Source organism: Ceratotherium simum, chromosome 4 (genome assembly GCF_057802395.1).
Source record: "Ceratotherium simum simum isolate JZ-2026a chromosome 4, ASM5780239v1, whole genome shotgun sequence".
Lineage (NCBI taxonomy): Eukaryota > Metazoa > Chordata > Mammalia > Perissodactyla > Rhinocerotidae > Ceratotherium > Ceratotherium simum.
In genome coordinates, this window is record NC_141903.1 from 23740999 (window position 1) to 23754846 (window position 13848).

The 13848-nt window shown below is 38.1% G+C and overlaps 1 protein-coding gene across 1 annotated transcript in view; it reads left to right on the forward strand.

Annotated features, from left to right (window-relative positions):
* The first annotated feature begins 46 nt into the window (after positions 1-46).
* The window catches only part of FAM114A2 (family with sequence similarity 114 member A2), a 36430-nt gene continuing 22628 nt past the window's right edge, over positions 47-13848 (forward strand). Inside the window, exons 1-7 of the mRNA XM_004428617.3 lie at positions 47-390; positions 4106-4350; positions 4693-4792; positions 5197-5289; positions 11495-11586; positions 12762-12896; positions 13410-13568. Of these exons, the coding sequence (XP_004428674.1) occupies positions 4120-4350; positions 4693-4792; positions 5197-5289; positions 11495-11586; positions 12762-12896; positions 13410-13568 (810 nt within the window). The 5' untranslated portion in view covers positions 47-390; positions 4106-4119. The remainder of the gene's footprint in view (positions 391-4105; positions 4351-4692; positions 4793-5196; positions 5290-11494; positions 11587-12761; positions 12897-13409; positions 13569-13848) is intronic.

A 13848-nucleotide genomic window follows, 5' to 3' on the forward strand; every position in this document is an offset into this window, starting at 1 on the left:
GGGGAGGAGGTGGCCTGGGGCTGGGCGGCCGACGCGCACGGCCGGACGCGGAGGCTGTGAAAGCTCTTTGGTTATTGAAGCGCTACGTTTGTGTGACGACTTCTCGTCGTTGTCTGCGTGGGAGAGTTTAGGAGCGCATGTTTACGCGAGGCCCGTATGGGACTTGTTCCTGTGTGTGGGAAGAAGTGAGAGCGCATGCTTGTTTGTGTAGAGACAGCCGTGTTAATAACGATCGTTATGACACAAACACCCAACACCTCGAGTGCTGAGAGCAGCTGTTACCCCGGAGAGGTTATGTGCCGGGCTCTGCTCCAAGCCCCTCACACAGATCGTGTCGTTGAATCTCTATAGGCGCCCTGTCAAGTAGGCGTTACCAGCCCCGTGTCACAGGTGAGGACACTTCCTCACAATTACTGTAGGACAGAGTTGGAAGAAAGTCAGTCTAACTCCAGAGCCCGTGCTCTTAGCTTCTAAGCTAAGCCGCCTTTCGTTTTGGTAACTGTGACTGGAAGTTCCCAAAGAAAATGGGTGAAAGTATATATGTATGTGTGTGTGTGTACATTTTTATTTTAAACATATGACTCTGCCATTTAGTTTTACTTGTAATGTTCTAGTTTTTGGAGTCTTTCTCCTCCAATTTTGAAAATAACACACACTGACTACAGAATACTTGGCAAAATTAACAAAGATGTGAAACAGTGCAATTCCAGGTCTCTGATATTTATTCCCCCCCCTTTTTTTGCCTTTCCTGCTATATTATTAATTCATTGAGAGTGGGAATGGTACAGCCATTCTAATAATGAAAGTAATGATAATGATGGCAATGATAATATAAACAGCTACCACCACAAAGAAGTCTCTTCTCACCTAGCTCAAATGTCTAGCACATTCTAGATGCTCATTAAATCATCGTTGCACGAATGAAAAAATAGAGATAACCAATATTTAATATGTTGGAGTATGTTCTTCCAGTCTTTTATAAAATTATGTGAGTTATTTATGTAATATGTGTATTATATATTCTATATATATTATGCTATATATAAAGTATTATTTTATTATTGTGTATTATGACTTGGAGAGAGCATAAAGAGAGTGAAATGATAGTGCAAAAAAGTACATATCTATTCAGCTACACAAAACATTGATTGAACTTCGTGTAAGAACTGTGTAGTCTTTCCTATAAGGCGCTTGAAGTAAGTGGGGCAGAAATTGTGTCTTAGATTAATTCTTTTTTTTTTTTAAAGATTTTATTTATTTATTTTTTTCCCCCAAAGCCCCAGTAGATAGTTGTGTGTCATAGCTGCACATCCTTCTAGTTGCTGTATGTGGGACGCAGCCTCAGCATGGCCAGAGAAGCAGCGCGTCGGTGCGAGCCCGGGATCCGAACCCGGGTCGCCAGCAGTGGAGCGCGCTCACTTAACCACCAAGCCACGGGGCCGGCCCTTAGATTAATTCTTAATGTCCAGAGCTTGGTACATAGTTGGTGCTCAGATGTTTGCAAGTGAATGAATGAATGAGTATTTCAGAGTTGGTTTGTATGTCTATGGGTAGTTTTATTTGGATTTTTTTTCTATGTGTTTTGGGAATATAAAATGTATGTATATCTTATACCCATATGATCTAAGCTCCATGATGTTGTATAGATCTACCTTTCCAGCTTTATACCTCCCCACCATTCTACTCCCTGCCGTATTAACTACTTCTGGTATCTGTCCATATTTCATACTGTCACACTTCAGGCCTTTGAGCTTTCCCATGTGTTGTTTCCACACCCTTGAATTCTCTTGTTGGCATCTTCATCTGTCAAAATCCTAAGTGCCCTTTAAGGCAGGTCTTGCAAGCTCAGATGCCTACAGGGGCTAATCAGGTAACATAAATGAGTCAAGTGGATTTGGGTGGAATTGTGGGGAACTAGAGAGCACTACCCTGCCTAAAAAGGCCCAGCAACTATTTGGCGCGAGCTAGTTATTACCAAGTGGAATGTGGGCCTGGTGTTGCGAGGTCTTTCAGTTTTACAAGGGAAGTTGGAAATCTCTACTGTATTTGTATACGAAGTCTGATCTTTAAATGTTAGCAATTAATATAAAAAAAAGTTTAAACACTGTGCAGGCCAAATAAAAACATCTGTAGTCTGGATTTGCCCCTCAAATTCCCAGTTTGTGGCCACTATTCTGTGCTTATTTCAGATATTTTGTGCATGAATCTTATTCCTTTATTCTAGCAGACTTCTCCTTCATCTCTGTTCTTTTAGCATTTTGTGGATACCTCAATTATAGTGCTGCTTCCAAGCTGCCTTAGTTGTTAATATGTCTCTCTTTCCTAGTACATTAGACATGTTTGGATGGCGTGGATTGGGTCTGATTCTGCATTTAGTACATATCAATACAAAATACATGTTTAGACATACCTAGAGTCTTGGTGTGTGTATATGTATGTATGTGTCAGATATGTTTATTTCTCCTCTGGTAATATTTGATTCTCCTGGAAACTAGCATCTGCTTTTTGTAAAGAGACCAATAGTGTCTGGGCTTTAATTGCCAAGGAGCTGTACTGCTGAAAGGAATTAAATTGGTTAACACTGCTATTCAAAAGCTGGTCTGATGTAAATCCTATCTGATGGCTTAAATTTCATAATCTTCTGAGAAATTGAGGTAGGAATGATTAATGACTAAAATTTTTTAATGACAATAAAAGGAAAGATTGATAAATTGGACGTCATTGAAATTAAAAACTTTTGCTCTGTGAAAGACTCTGTGAAGAGAGTGAAAAGATAAGCTGCAGACTAGGATAAAACATTTGCAAACCACATATCTGACAAAGGACTTGAATCTAGAATATATAAAGAGCTCTCAAAACCCAACAGCAGGGCCGGCCCCGTGGCTTAGCGGTTAAGTGCTCGCGCTCTGCTGCTGGCGGCCCGGGTTCGGATGCCGGGCGCGCACCGACACGCCACTTCTCCGGCTATGCTGAGGCCGCGTCCCACATACAGCAACTAGAAGGATGTGCAGCTGTGACATACAACTATCTACTGGGGCTTTGGGGGGAAAAAAATAAATAAATAAAATCTTTAAAAAAAAAAAAAACCAACAGTAAAAAAAAAAAAGCAATCCAATTAGGAAATGAGCAAAAGATACATACAAACTGTACATGAATGTTCATAGCCATTTTATTCATAATAGCCCCAAACTGGAAACAGCCCAAATATCCTTCAACAGGTAAATGGTTAAGCAAACTGAGATACATCCATACTAAGAAATACTACTCAGCAATAAAAGGAAGAAACTACTGATGTACACAACTTGGATGGATTTCGAGGGACTTATGCTGAGTAAAAAAAGTTGATCTCGAAAGGTTATATACTGTATGATTCCATTTGTATAACATCTTGATGGGCACATTTTTTTGTGGTGGGGAGAGGCTGAGGAAGATAGGCCCTGAGCTAACATCTGTTGCCCATCTTCCTCTTTTTGCTTGAGGAAGAGTGGCCCTGAGCTAACATCAATGCCATTCTTCCTTTTTCTTGTATGTGGGTCGCCACCACAGCATGGCTTGATGAGCAGAGTAGGTCCGCGCCCGGGATCTGAACCTGTGAACCCTGTGCTGCTGAAGCAGAGTGTGCCGAACTTAACCACTACGCCACCGGGCCGGCCCTATATAGCATCTTGAAATGACAAAATTACAGAGATGGACAACAGATCAGTGGTTGCTGTGGGATGGAAGGAGGGTGGGACGTGGCTAAAAGAATAACACGAAGGATCCTTGTGATCGAGCTGTTCTGTATCCTGAGTGTGGTGATGGTCACGTGAATCTATACATGTGATAAAGTTTCATAGAACTAAATACACATGAGTGCGTGTAAAATTGGTGAAATCTAAATAAGGTTGATAGATTGTATCTATCAATTTCCTAGTTGTGATATTAAACTACAATTATACAAATTGTTCCCATTGGGGAAAACTGGATGAGGGTATATAGGATCTCTCTGTATTATTTCTTACACCTGCATGTGAATCTGTAATTTTGGAGTAAAACATTTAAACAAATAACTTGTACCAAAAAAGCCTATATAATTAAATTTTTTCTTGGGCTTTTATTTTACCAGGTGATGATATAATCATGTCAGATGAGGATGATATTGAGTCTCCAGTGTTAACTGAAGCAAGCTCCATCCTTGAAGATGGGAACTGTGAGCCAGCCAAGACTTCTGAGTCTGTTGACCAACGTGCCAATCCAGAGAGTAAATCAGAACCTGTAGCTTCCACTCGGAAAAGACCAGAGTCCAAACCTTCCAGTGACCTTGAGACTTCAGAAGTTCTCCCTGTTCAGGCATCACAGGCTGCAGGCAAAGTAGAGTATCTATTAAAAGATTGAGATTAAAAAATGTTAGGGTTAAAAGGAATTTAGAATCAATACCAATTTAGGATTGTACTTTTTTCTTTCCTTTTACAACCATAAAACACAATTTTCTCAGTTCTGTAAATGCCTTTATAAGTAGTTGCCTTTGCTGTGTGGTGCTTACATGCAGGTAACATACATCTATCAGTCGAGCAATACATTTCTTTAGCCAAATAATATGTATTTGTTACCCATACTTTTTGCTCACAATTAGATACCTTATTATACACTTATTTTCCTCTAATTTTTCCATTTTTCTTTGCCTTTTGTTTTTCTGCCTACTGGGAAAAATAGGAGACAGTTTCTAAAGATGTACCTCAGACTGGATGGGGCTATTGGGGCAGCTGGGGCAAGTCCTTACTCTCCTCAGCCTCAGCTACAGTAGCTACAGTAGGTAAGGTCATCAGTCATTTTATTAATTTTTGTGTGTATTTTGCTACAGATCTGTGTTAAAAATGGCTTTGTTCATAATTCCTCTTCCATGTTTACTCAAAGGCTCTATAGTTTGAGGATGCATTAGTAACTTATACTGCCGCTGGGGTTTGCAGCATTTCCTCATTAGAAGGTTGACGTCTAGGAATTGTTAATATAAAATTATTTTTTGGTGATAATGAATCAGTTTGTTTTTTTCTTTTCATAAGGATACACTCCCAAAGATTAGCTATGTATGGTCAAAATAACGTGTTGTGGCCATAATGATTTTAAAAATCTGCAGGTTTGATTTTTGGTTTGTTTCTTCAGTTTTGGTGACTAATAGCAAATAATATTCAAATATAAAAATATCATTTTTCTCATTAGGACAAGGTATTTCAAATGTCCTTGAGAAGGCAGAGACTTCCCTGGGAATCCCTAGTCCCAGTGAAATTTCAACTGAAGTCCAACGTGCAACAGGTCAGTATCTTAAACGTTAAACATTAAAACCTAGAATTATGGATTAAAATGGAACAGTTGAGCTTTTTTTTAGTAGCTATTTATTGAGTGTCTGATATTTGGGGTATCATGGGACTGGTGAGAAGGGGGATTTGGAATCATCGACTGACAGAGGTCAATGTCCTTTAACCACTCGTGTGTGTCTTCACTTCACTGTCCTCATCTATGAAATGGGGTGGTATTTTATATCCTAAAGGACTGTTATAAGCGTTAAGTAAGTAAGGCCGTGAATGTAGAATGTAAAAATTGCCTAGCAGTGTGCTTGGCGTAATTGAGTAAGAATGCAGTGTGAGTTAGCTGAATTTGAATCTATTGTGGCATGAAAAAGTATTTTAATGTGTTAGTTTTGTATTTTTTTGTGTTTGGATTTTTATGAAAGTGAAGTTTAATTCTGGAGGCCTGCCAGATCACTTAAGCCATAAAAGGCAGAGTTATAACTGGGGATCAGGAGGGCTTGGGACCAGAAAACAGAAGGCTTTTCAGGGTCTGAGTTTGCTTTCTCCATCTTTAAGGGGCTTTATTGTTTCCTACTCTTATTCTCTCTGCTCATCTGTATCATTTTTCTCACTAAGCAGAATCTCTGCTTATCATCCCCTGCTCCAGCTTTATATTGAGTCCTGGTATAAGTGCCCATCAGAGACTAACTGGCATCAGTTATTTCCACTTCTAAATTCCCAGGAGAGAGAATTGGATCAACCTAAACTTGGGTCACATGTCAGTGGGTCAGCTCTGGCCAGGAGACAAGATCACAGTATAGAAACATGACCACAAAGGATTATGTGTATGAATTGGGAACACTGTTCTTGGTGATATCTGCATCAGACTACTTTGGCTGTAAGTAACAGAATATGTGATTAAAAGTGAGTTTATTTTTCTCACTTACAAGAACTCCAGAAGTAGGCTGTTCTAGAGTTAGTTTAGTGGCTCATTGATGTCAGAGTTCTGTGTTGGCTTCTACAATTTTTTCTGTTGTCAATTTATGGTTGCCACATAGTACCACAGCTCCAAATATAGTGTTCTCATACCGCTGTGCTCAAAGTCAGGAGTTAAGTAGATGGGAAGTGTCATTTCTCCTCATGTATCCCTCTCCCTTTAAAGAGAGGAAAATTTTTCCCACCAGCCCGAACATATTTCTCAAATTCCGTTGGCTAGAACAAGGTCTCATGTTAATGCTGCAGCAGCAAGAGATACTGGGAGAGTGAGTTGGGCGTTATAAACCTTCATATCAGAAGGTGGGCTTAGGAGGCGGGGAAAAGGGGATTAGAAGTGGCCTTGGATAGGTAAACAGCAGTGTCTTCGACGAGGCCTAAAAGACGTCTACCACCAAGCCATGTTTTAAGAAGGGCATTGAAAAACTGGAGCGAATCCTGAAGAGAGTGAACTAGATAGTGAAATATCTAGAATTAATGTCTTACAAGAAAAAGTTGAAGGCATCATGAATATTGAATCTGGAAATCTGGGGAAGGGAGATGGGGAGAATATGTTGGTAATCTCTGAAGACTACCATGGAGAAGATGGCTTAGGTTTATTCTTTGTGGCTCATAAGAAGCGAACTAGTACCACTCTGAAAGTTATGTGGACTTTGATATTAATTTAGATAATAATAATAATTATTATAATAATTAAGAGTCTTTAAAGGGTTATAAGAGTTAATAAAGAGAACTTTCCAAAATTAGAATGGAAAGCCTTATGATAATAAAGTCCTTCCATCTTTTAAAGTTTCTAAGGAGGGAGGTTAATTCCTCTGCCAAGGATGTTATAGCTGGATGTGTCTTTTCAGAACTTTGAGGTGAGCTGAGGCCACTGATGGAAATTGTTCAGTTATCTTCTAGGGATGGGGCAGGAGTGGAGTGTTTGATCCAAACTCTGTGTTTGAATCTACTAGATAATGATGGGAAAGACAAGTAATAGAGGGAATAAGAATAAATAAATAATGTGGAGTAAGATTCAGACTGGTACTACACAGAAGTATTTGTTGAGAGTTTACCCTTCATGCTGTATCTTTGTTCTTTTATGCTTATGAACCTCACAGTCCTTTACCATTTGTAAAACTGGGGGAAAAAGCCAAATGAATGCATTAGTGGGTGAGGAATAAAGGATGTTTTATGCTTGTGTTTGCATCAAATACTCATTTCCTTCTTAGTGTAGTTAAGCATTGTCTCTGGCTTCATACATCAAAGATAGGAAGACTGTTGTAGGAAGATTATTTTTCTAAACTCAATCCGGCAGATTAATTCATTTAACAAAAGTTTATTGAGTGCCTACTCAGTACCAGGCACTATTCTAAGTGATGGAGAGATATCAGTAAACAAACTCCATAAGGTCCATACCTCAATGATAAAGTGAAATGAAGAAAAATAAGGTGAGAGGAAAGTGTGCGTGTCATGGGCAAAACACAGTGCTTGGTGTTGCGAGAACTTGGAAATGAGTTAGACATAGAACCTGTCCTCTGTTTTGGATCTAATGGATGAATCCATCATTGAAAGAACTAACCAGAGCACAAATCAGGTGAAGTCAATGTGTGGTTGAGTTTCAAGCAAAGGGTTGTCAGAACTTTGAGCAATTAATTTATGTTTTCATGAAGGAAGATATTTGAGTTAGATCTTGAGAAGGGATATGGTTTTGACAGATGGAGAAGCTGTGGAACGGGGATTTTGAGGTTAAGGGAATAAACAGCATGAATAAAAAAAGTAAAAAGGTATGAGGGTGTTTGGGGAAGAGAGAAGCCCAGGATTTGTTTAGGGATGGAGGGAAAGATGAGCCTGAAAGGTGGGTTGTGTGTCATAGAGACTTTCGTTTCTCAGAGCAAAAATTGCTTTTTTTCCCTCTGATTTTGAAAATTATAATGCTGATTATAAGAAAAATTAGTCAAAAAATAGAAAGCTATAAACAAGTAAGTGCAAAATCTTCTAATTCATCTAGAAATAGCATTTTGGTATATATCATTCCAGATTTTTTGTTCACATGAACATGCATATTTAGAAAACTAATCATACTTTCTATTTTTTTATAACCTACCTTTGTTTAAAACCTATCATATTCTACGTCAGTAATATGCCTGCATCATCATTTTTAATAGCTGTAGGGAATTTCATTTATATAGGTATATTTTAAATATATAATTAATCACTTTTTAAAAAACATCATGAACAATGCTACACTTAACATTGTTATACCTGTGTCTTTTTACAATTATTTCTTAATAGAAAACCCTGAACATGGAATTGCTGAGTTATAGGGTACTCATGGATAAAATTTGGATGCAGTTTGCCAGATTACTCTCTAAACAACATTTTTGTTTTTTTGTTTACTCCCCAAGGACCCAGTGCATGGTTGTATATCCTAGTTGTAAGTCGTTCTAGCTGTTCTATGTGAGCTGCCACCATAGCATGGCAACTGATGGACAGGTGGTGTGGTTCCGTGACTGGGAAGTGAACCCAGGCTGCCAAAGTAGTGAGCTCTAAATTCTAACCACTAGACCATCAGGGCTGTCTCTAAACAACATTGTTTGAAGAGAGAAAAGGGAAGACCTTTCTCCCATTTCTACCCCATGAATATTAAAAAGTAGGGCGGAAGGTCTTTTATATTTATCCACATAATTACCATTTCCTTTTTTTTTTTGCTGAGGAAGATTTGCCCTGAGCTAACATCCGCTGTCAGTCTTCTTTTTGTATGTGAGCCGCCACCACAGCATGGCCACTGACAGACGAGTGGTGTAGGTCCGTACCCAGGAACCGAACCTGGGCCACCGAAGCCAAGCATGCTGAACTTAATCACTAGGCCACTGGGTCTGGCCCCATAATTACCATTTCTGATGCTCACCCTTCTTTTGTGTAGAGCCAAGTTTTCAATTGATACCATTTTCCTTCAGCTTTAAGAATTTTCTTCAATATTTCTTGTTAGTGCAGGTCTACTGACAGTGAATTCTCTCATATTTTGTTTGTTTGAAAATGTTTTTATTTTCATTTTTGAGGATTTTTTTTGGATGTAGATTTCTACAATGATGATTTTCTCTCCCTTTTATCACTTTAAAACTGCCATTCTATTGTGTTTTGGCTTTCATTCTTTCTCTTGGGAAGTCAGTCAGATTTTTGTCATTGTTTCCCTGTGTATAATGTGTCTTTTCTCTGGCTGCTTTTACAACTTCTCATGATCACTGCTCTTCAGCAGTTTTGATTATGATGTAGTTTTGTGTTTATTCTGCTGGAGATTCATTGGACTTCGTGGATTCAGGATTTAATCAAATTTGGAAACTGTTTGGCCATTGTTTCTTAGTGTAATATTTCTGCCCTCTGCTTTTATTCCCTGGGATTCCAGTTACGTGTGTCTTAGATAGTTTGGTATTGTCCCACAGTCACTGAGGTTTGGTTAACTTTTTTTAAGCCTTTTTTCTCTGTGCTTCAGTTTGGATAGTTTTTATTGTTGTGTCTTCAAGTTCACGATCGTTTCTTCTGCTTTGTCTAATACTGTTAAGTCCATTCAATGACTTTTTATTTCAGATGTGAAATTTTTCAGCTCTAGGAATTCCATTGTTTCTTTTTCTCACCTCTTGATGTACATATTTTAGTGTCCTTGTCTGCTAATTCTATCATCTCTGTCGTTTGAGTCTCTTTCTGTTGACCAATTTTTTTTCTTTGTTATAGATCATGTTTTTCATTTCTTTGTTTGGATGCTGGATGTTAGGAATATTACATTGTTGAGTGGATTTTGTTGTCTTCTTTTAAAAGGTGTGAGTTTTGTTTGGCAAGCAGTTAAGATAGTATTTGTAGCTTAGATTGATCCTTTTAAGGCTTGTTTTTAAGCTTCTTTAAGGTGAATCTGGAGTAGCCTTTACTCTTAAGTGCTAGTTTAGCCCTACTGTTAAAGCCTCTGGCTCTTCTGAGGTCTCTACCTAATTCTCAGGTGTTTAACTAGGTCTCTCTACTTGATTGGTTGGAAGTTAGATGTCTCTCAGCCTAGCAGGAGCTTTGGGCATTGTTTAGTTTACAGCTCCATGGTAGTTCTTTGCTCAGAAGTCTCTTAATTGTGAAGTCTCCCAAAGCATGAACAGCTTTGTGTTCAGCCAAAAACTCAAGGGCATTGCTATGTAGGTTCCTGGAAGTCTTTACCTCTATAGCTCCCTCCTCTCCAGTACTCTGACCTGCACATTCCAGGTGCTTCAGCTTTCCTGGACTCTAGTCTCTGTCTCTTCCACTCAGTGAAACTGCCATGCTCTGCTTGGGTTTTCACTCTCTGTGATGTGGTCTGGAAAGCCAAACCAATCATAGAGTTTCCTTCATTTGTTTCTCTTTTCTCCTGGACCATAGTCCTATACTGTTTGTTGTCCAATGTCTGAAGAAAGTTGTTTCTTATATTTTATCCAATTTTCTAGATACTATGGTAGAAGGGCAAGTCTGATACCAGTTAATCCATCGTAGCTGGAAGCAGTAGTCCTCCTTATAATAGATTATTTGTTGATCTCCTGTGAGATTTCAAAGTTAATAAAATGGAACAGATTTTTTTCTTAATGAAACATACCCGTCTTTATAATGCATGTGTGATTCCTGTGAATAAGCATAATTTTCTAGGATAAAAGTTAAATAGGCTAGATTTTTAAAAGTCAGGTTTATTGAGTTATTTATATACAGTAAAGTTGACTCTTTTTAGGGGGACAGTTTTACATGTTTTGACAAACATACATGCCTTTTGACACTGTATAATCACAGTCTATTGTGATGATACAGATGTAGAATATTTCCTGTATCTGTATAGACAATCAAGATATTAGAATATTTTCATTACCCCAAAAAAGTACCCTCATACCCCTTTGTAGTCACTTCCCTCCACCTACTCTCAGCTCTTGGCAACCACTGATCTGTTTTCTGACTCTATAGTTCTGTCTTGTCCAGAAGATTATATAAATGGAATCGTACAGTATGTATCTGTTGTTATGTATATTAGTAGTTTGTTTAAAAGACTGGATTTTATTTTTGAAATGAAAATGAAAAAAAGCTATCTAAGCTTTCATTTTAAAATAGGCAAATAGTTTAAAGTAATAAAACAAAAAGGGCTAAGGCCTTGTGTGTGGGAAGCAGGGTCTAATTTTTAAAAATTCACATAGCTGCTAATAAAGCAAATCTATTTATGGACCATCCCTTCATATTTACACTTACTCTCCCTCCTGTAGGAGAGACAAATGCCAAAGAGAATGAAACTTCCTCCCCAATGACTGGGCCCTTTGGTGTATTCTCCACCATCTCTACTGCTGTTCAGAGCACAGTGAGTAAAAAGTGCAAGGTCGCCTCCTCCCTTCCGTGGTTATGATGGGTTTTTGTCTCTTTCTCACTCTTTTCCTTGAAAAGCCGTCGGGGCTGATTACTTTTATGGGAGTCCAAATCACTGAAGATCACTCACTTTAATCTTAGGGGTGGAGGGAGAGCTACTTGACTTTAAAGAAGTAAAGGAGGGAGTAGGGAATGAAGAGTAACAGAGAGGCAATGTACGTAATATTTTATGGACTAGGAATTTTTGGTTTGGTGGCCCTAGAAAACTCTGCTTCACAAAAATATTTTTCTCATAATTGTATCTTTTAGGCAAGGGGGAGTTGTGATATTTATGATAAATACTTATAAAACTATAGATGATTAGAAACATTTTTAAAAAGATTATATAGGAAGCTTAATATCTTGCCTATATGAAAATAGATAGCTAGTACTTTTTAATTTTGACTTGTTATTGAAGTATAACATATACACAGAAAAGTGAAATCACAAGTGTTCACAGTTTGAATTTTCACAATGTGAAAACGTTTAGACTAAGAAACAACATTATGGTACATCACATGTCTCCTCTTTGCCCTCTCCCAGTTATCTGTGCCTCCCTCTCTTGCCCACCAAGATAACCACAATCTTGACTTCTACCATCATAGATTAATTTTGCTGACTTTTAGACTTTATATGAATGGAATCATACCGTATATAGTTTTTTGTTTCTAGCTTCTTTCACTCAACATTATGTTTGTATGATTTATCCATGGTGTAATTTGCATACTGTATTCCAGTTTCTTTGCTGTATTCCATTGTGTGACTTTGTCACATTTATTTATGCCACAGTTGATGAGTATTGGGGTAGTTTCCAGTTTTTAGCTTTTACAAATAGTGCTATTATGAGCCTTCTTGTACATGTCTTTTGATGAATTTCTGTACACATTTCTGTTGAGTATGTGACCATGTGTAGAGTTGCTGGATCATAGGATATTCATATATTCAGCTGTAGCAGATAGAGTTTTCTAAAGTGGTTATACCTCTTTACATTCTCACAAGCAGTGTATGATTGTTTCAGTTGCTCCATATTCTTGCCAGTGCTTCGTATTGTTAGCCACTACTTTATATATTCAAAACATGCAGGTGTTTTTTTTTCAATATTATTATAACGAGGTTGCGTGTGTTTCCTAGGGAAAGAGTGTTATCAGTGGAGGTTTGGATGCCTTAGAATTCATTGGGAAAAAGACCATGGATGTAATAGCAGAAGGGGATCCTGGATTTAAAAGAACCAAGGGTCTGATGAACCGGAATTCTACACTGTCTCAGGTACTGTTTGGTTTTACCTGTTTACTTCCTGTTTCTGTTTTGGTCTGTATTTTTGCCTATGGTAACTTGAGACCTTGTTAATATTTCCTTTTGAAGAATTTTCAATGATTTATTTATTAAGGCTTTTGTGGGAGGTAGACAGTGAGAGCTCTAATGCTTAGAAAAATGTCCCAGTTCTTTTTTTCCTCCTCTTTCCTTTTTGCAGAAGCCTCTTGGCAATGAAGTACAGGATGCCAAGCCCTTCCAGAGTTGTTTATTAGAGTAATGTTTAAACTGCTTTTGGAGAAAGACTTGCTTCCTTGGGTGTTATTTACCCTGTCTAGGATCATATTATGTGTGATCATTTTTTTCCCCCACAGCCCCTGAGCCTATCAGGCTTGAATCACAATGCCAGGAATGAAAGGACAGTGCTCAGTACTCTTACCCATCTCAGCTTTGCTTCCTTCACCTCTCAAAACTCGCTCTTGAGGTCTCATTACTTGCTGCATTGTAATGTCTCCATCTCTTTTTCAGGTTTTAAGAGAGGCGAAGGAGAAAGAAGAGCTATGGACCTCCAATGAGGTTACTGTGGAAACGGACAAGAAAGCTCATTATGGGCTACTCTTTGATGAATTTCAAGGCCTTTCACATCTAGAAGCTCTAGAGATGCTTTCCCGAGAAAGTGAAATAAAGGTAATTCCAAACCAGAAATTTCAACTGGAATAGTCTCCAAGCATAGGAATGTTGCATAGTTTCTTTTCTTTTTGTACAGTTGGAAGATGACATGTATTTCAGATGGAGACTTGAGACTATTTGAAAATACTATACCAAAATAAACAAAAAACTAATGTTTGAACTAATTGATAGAAATGGAATGAGTCATGTCTTATTTCTCTAATTAAACAAAAAAGACAGATTGACAAAGAGGTATTAATGGCTCATCTGTTATTTTTCCTTCACTTTGGTCTTTCTT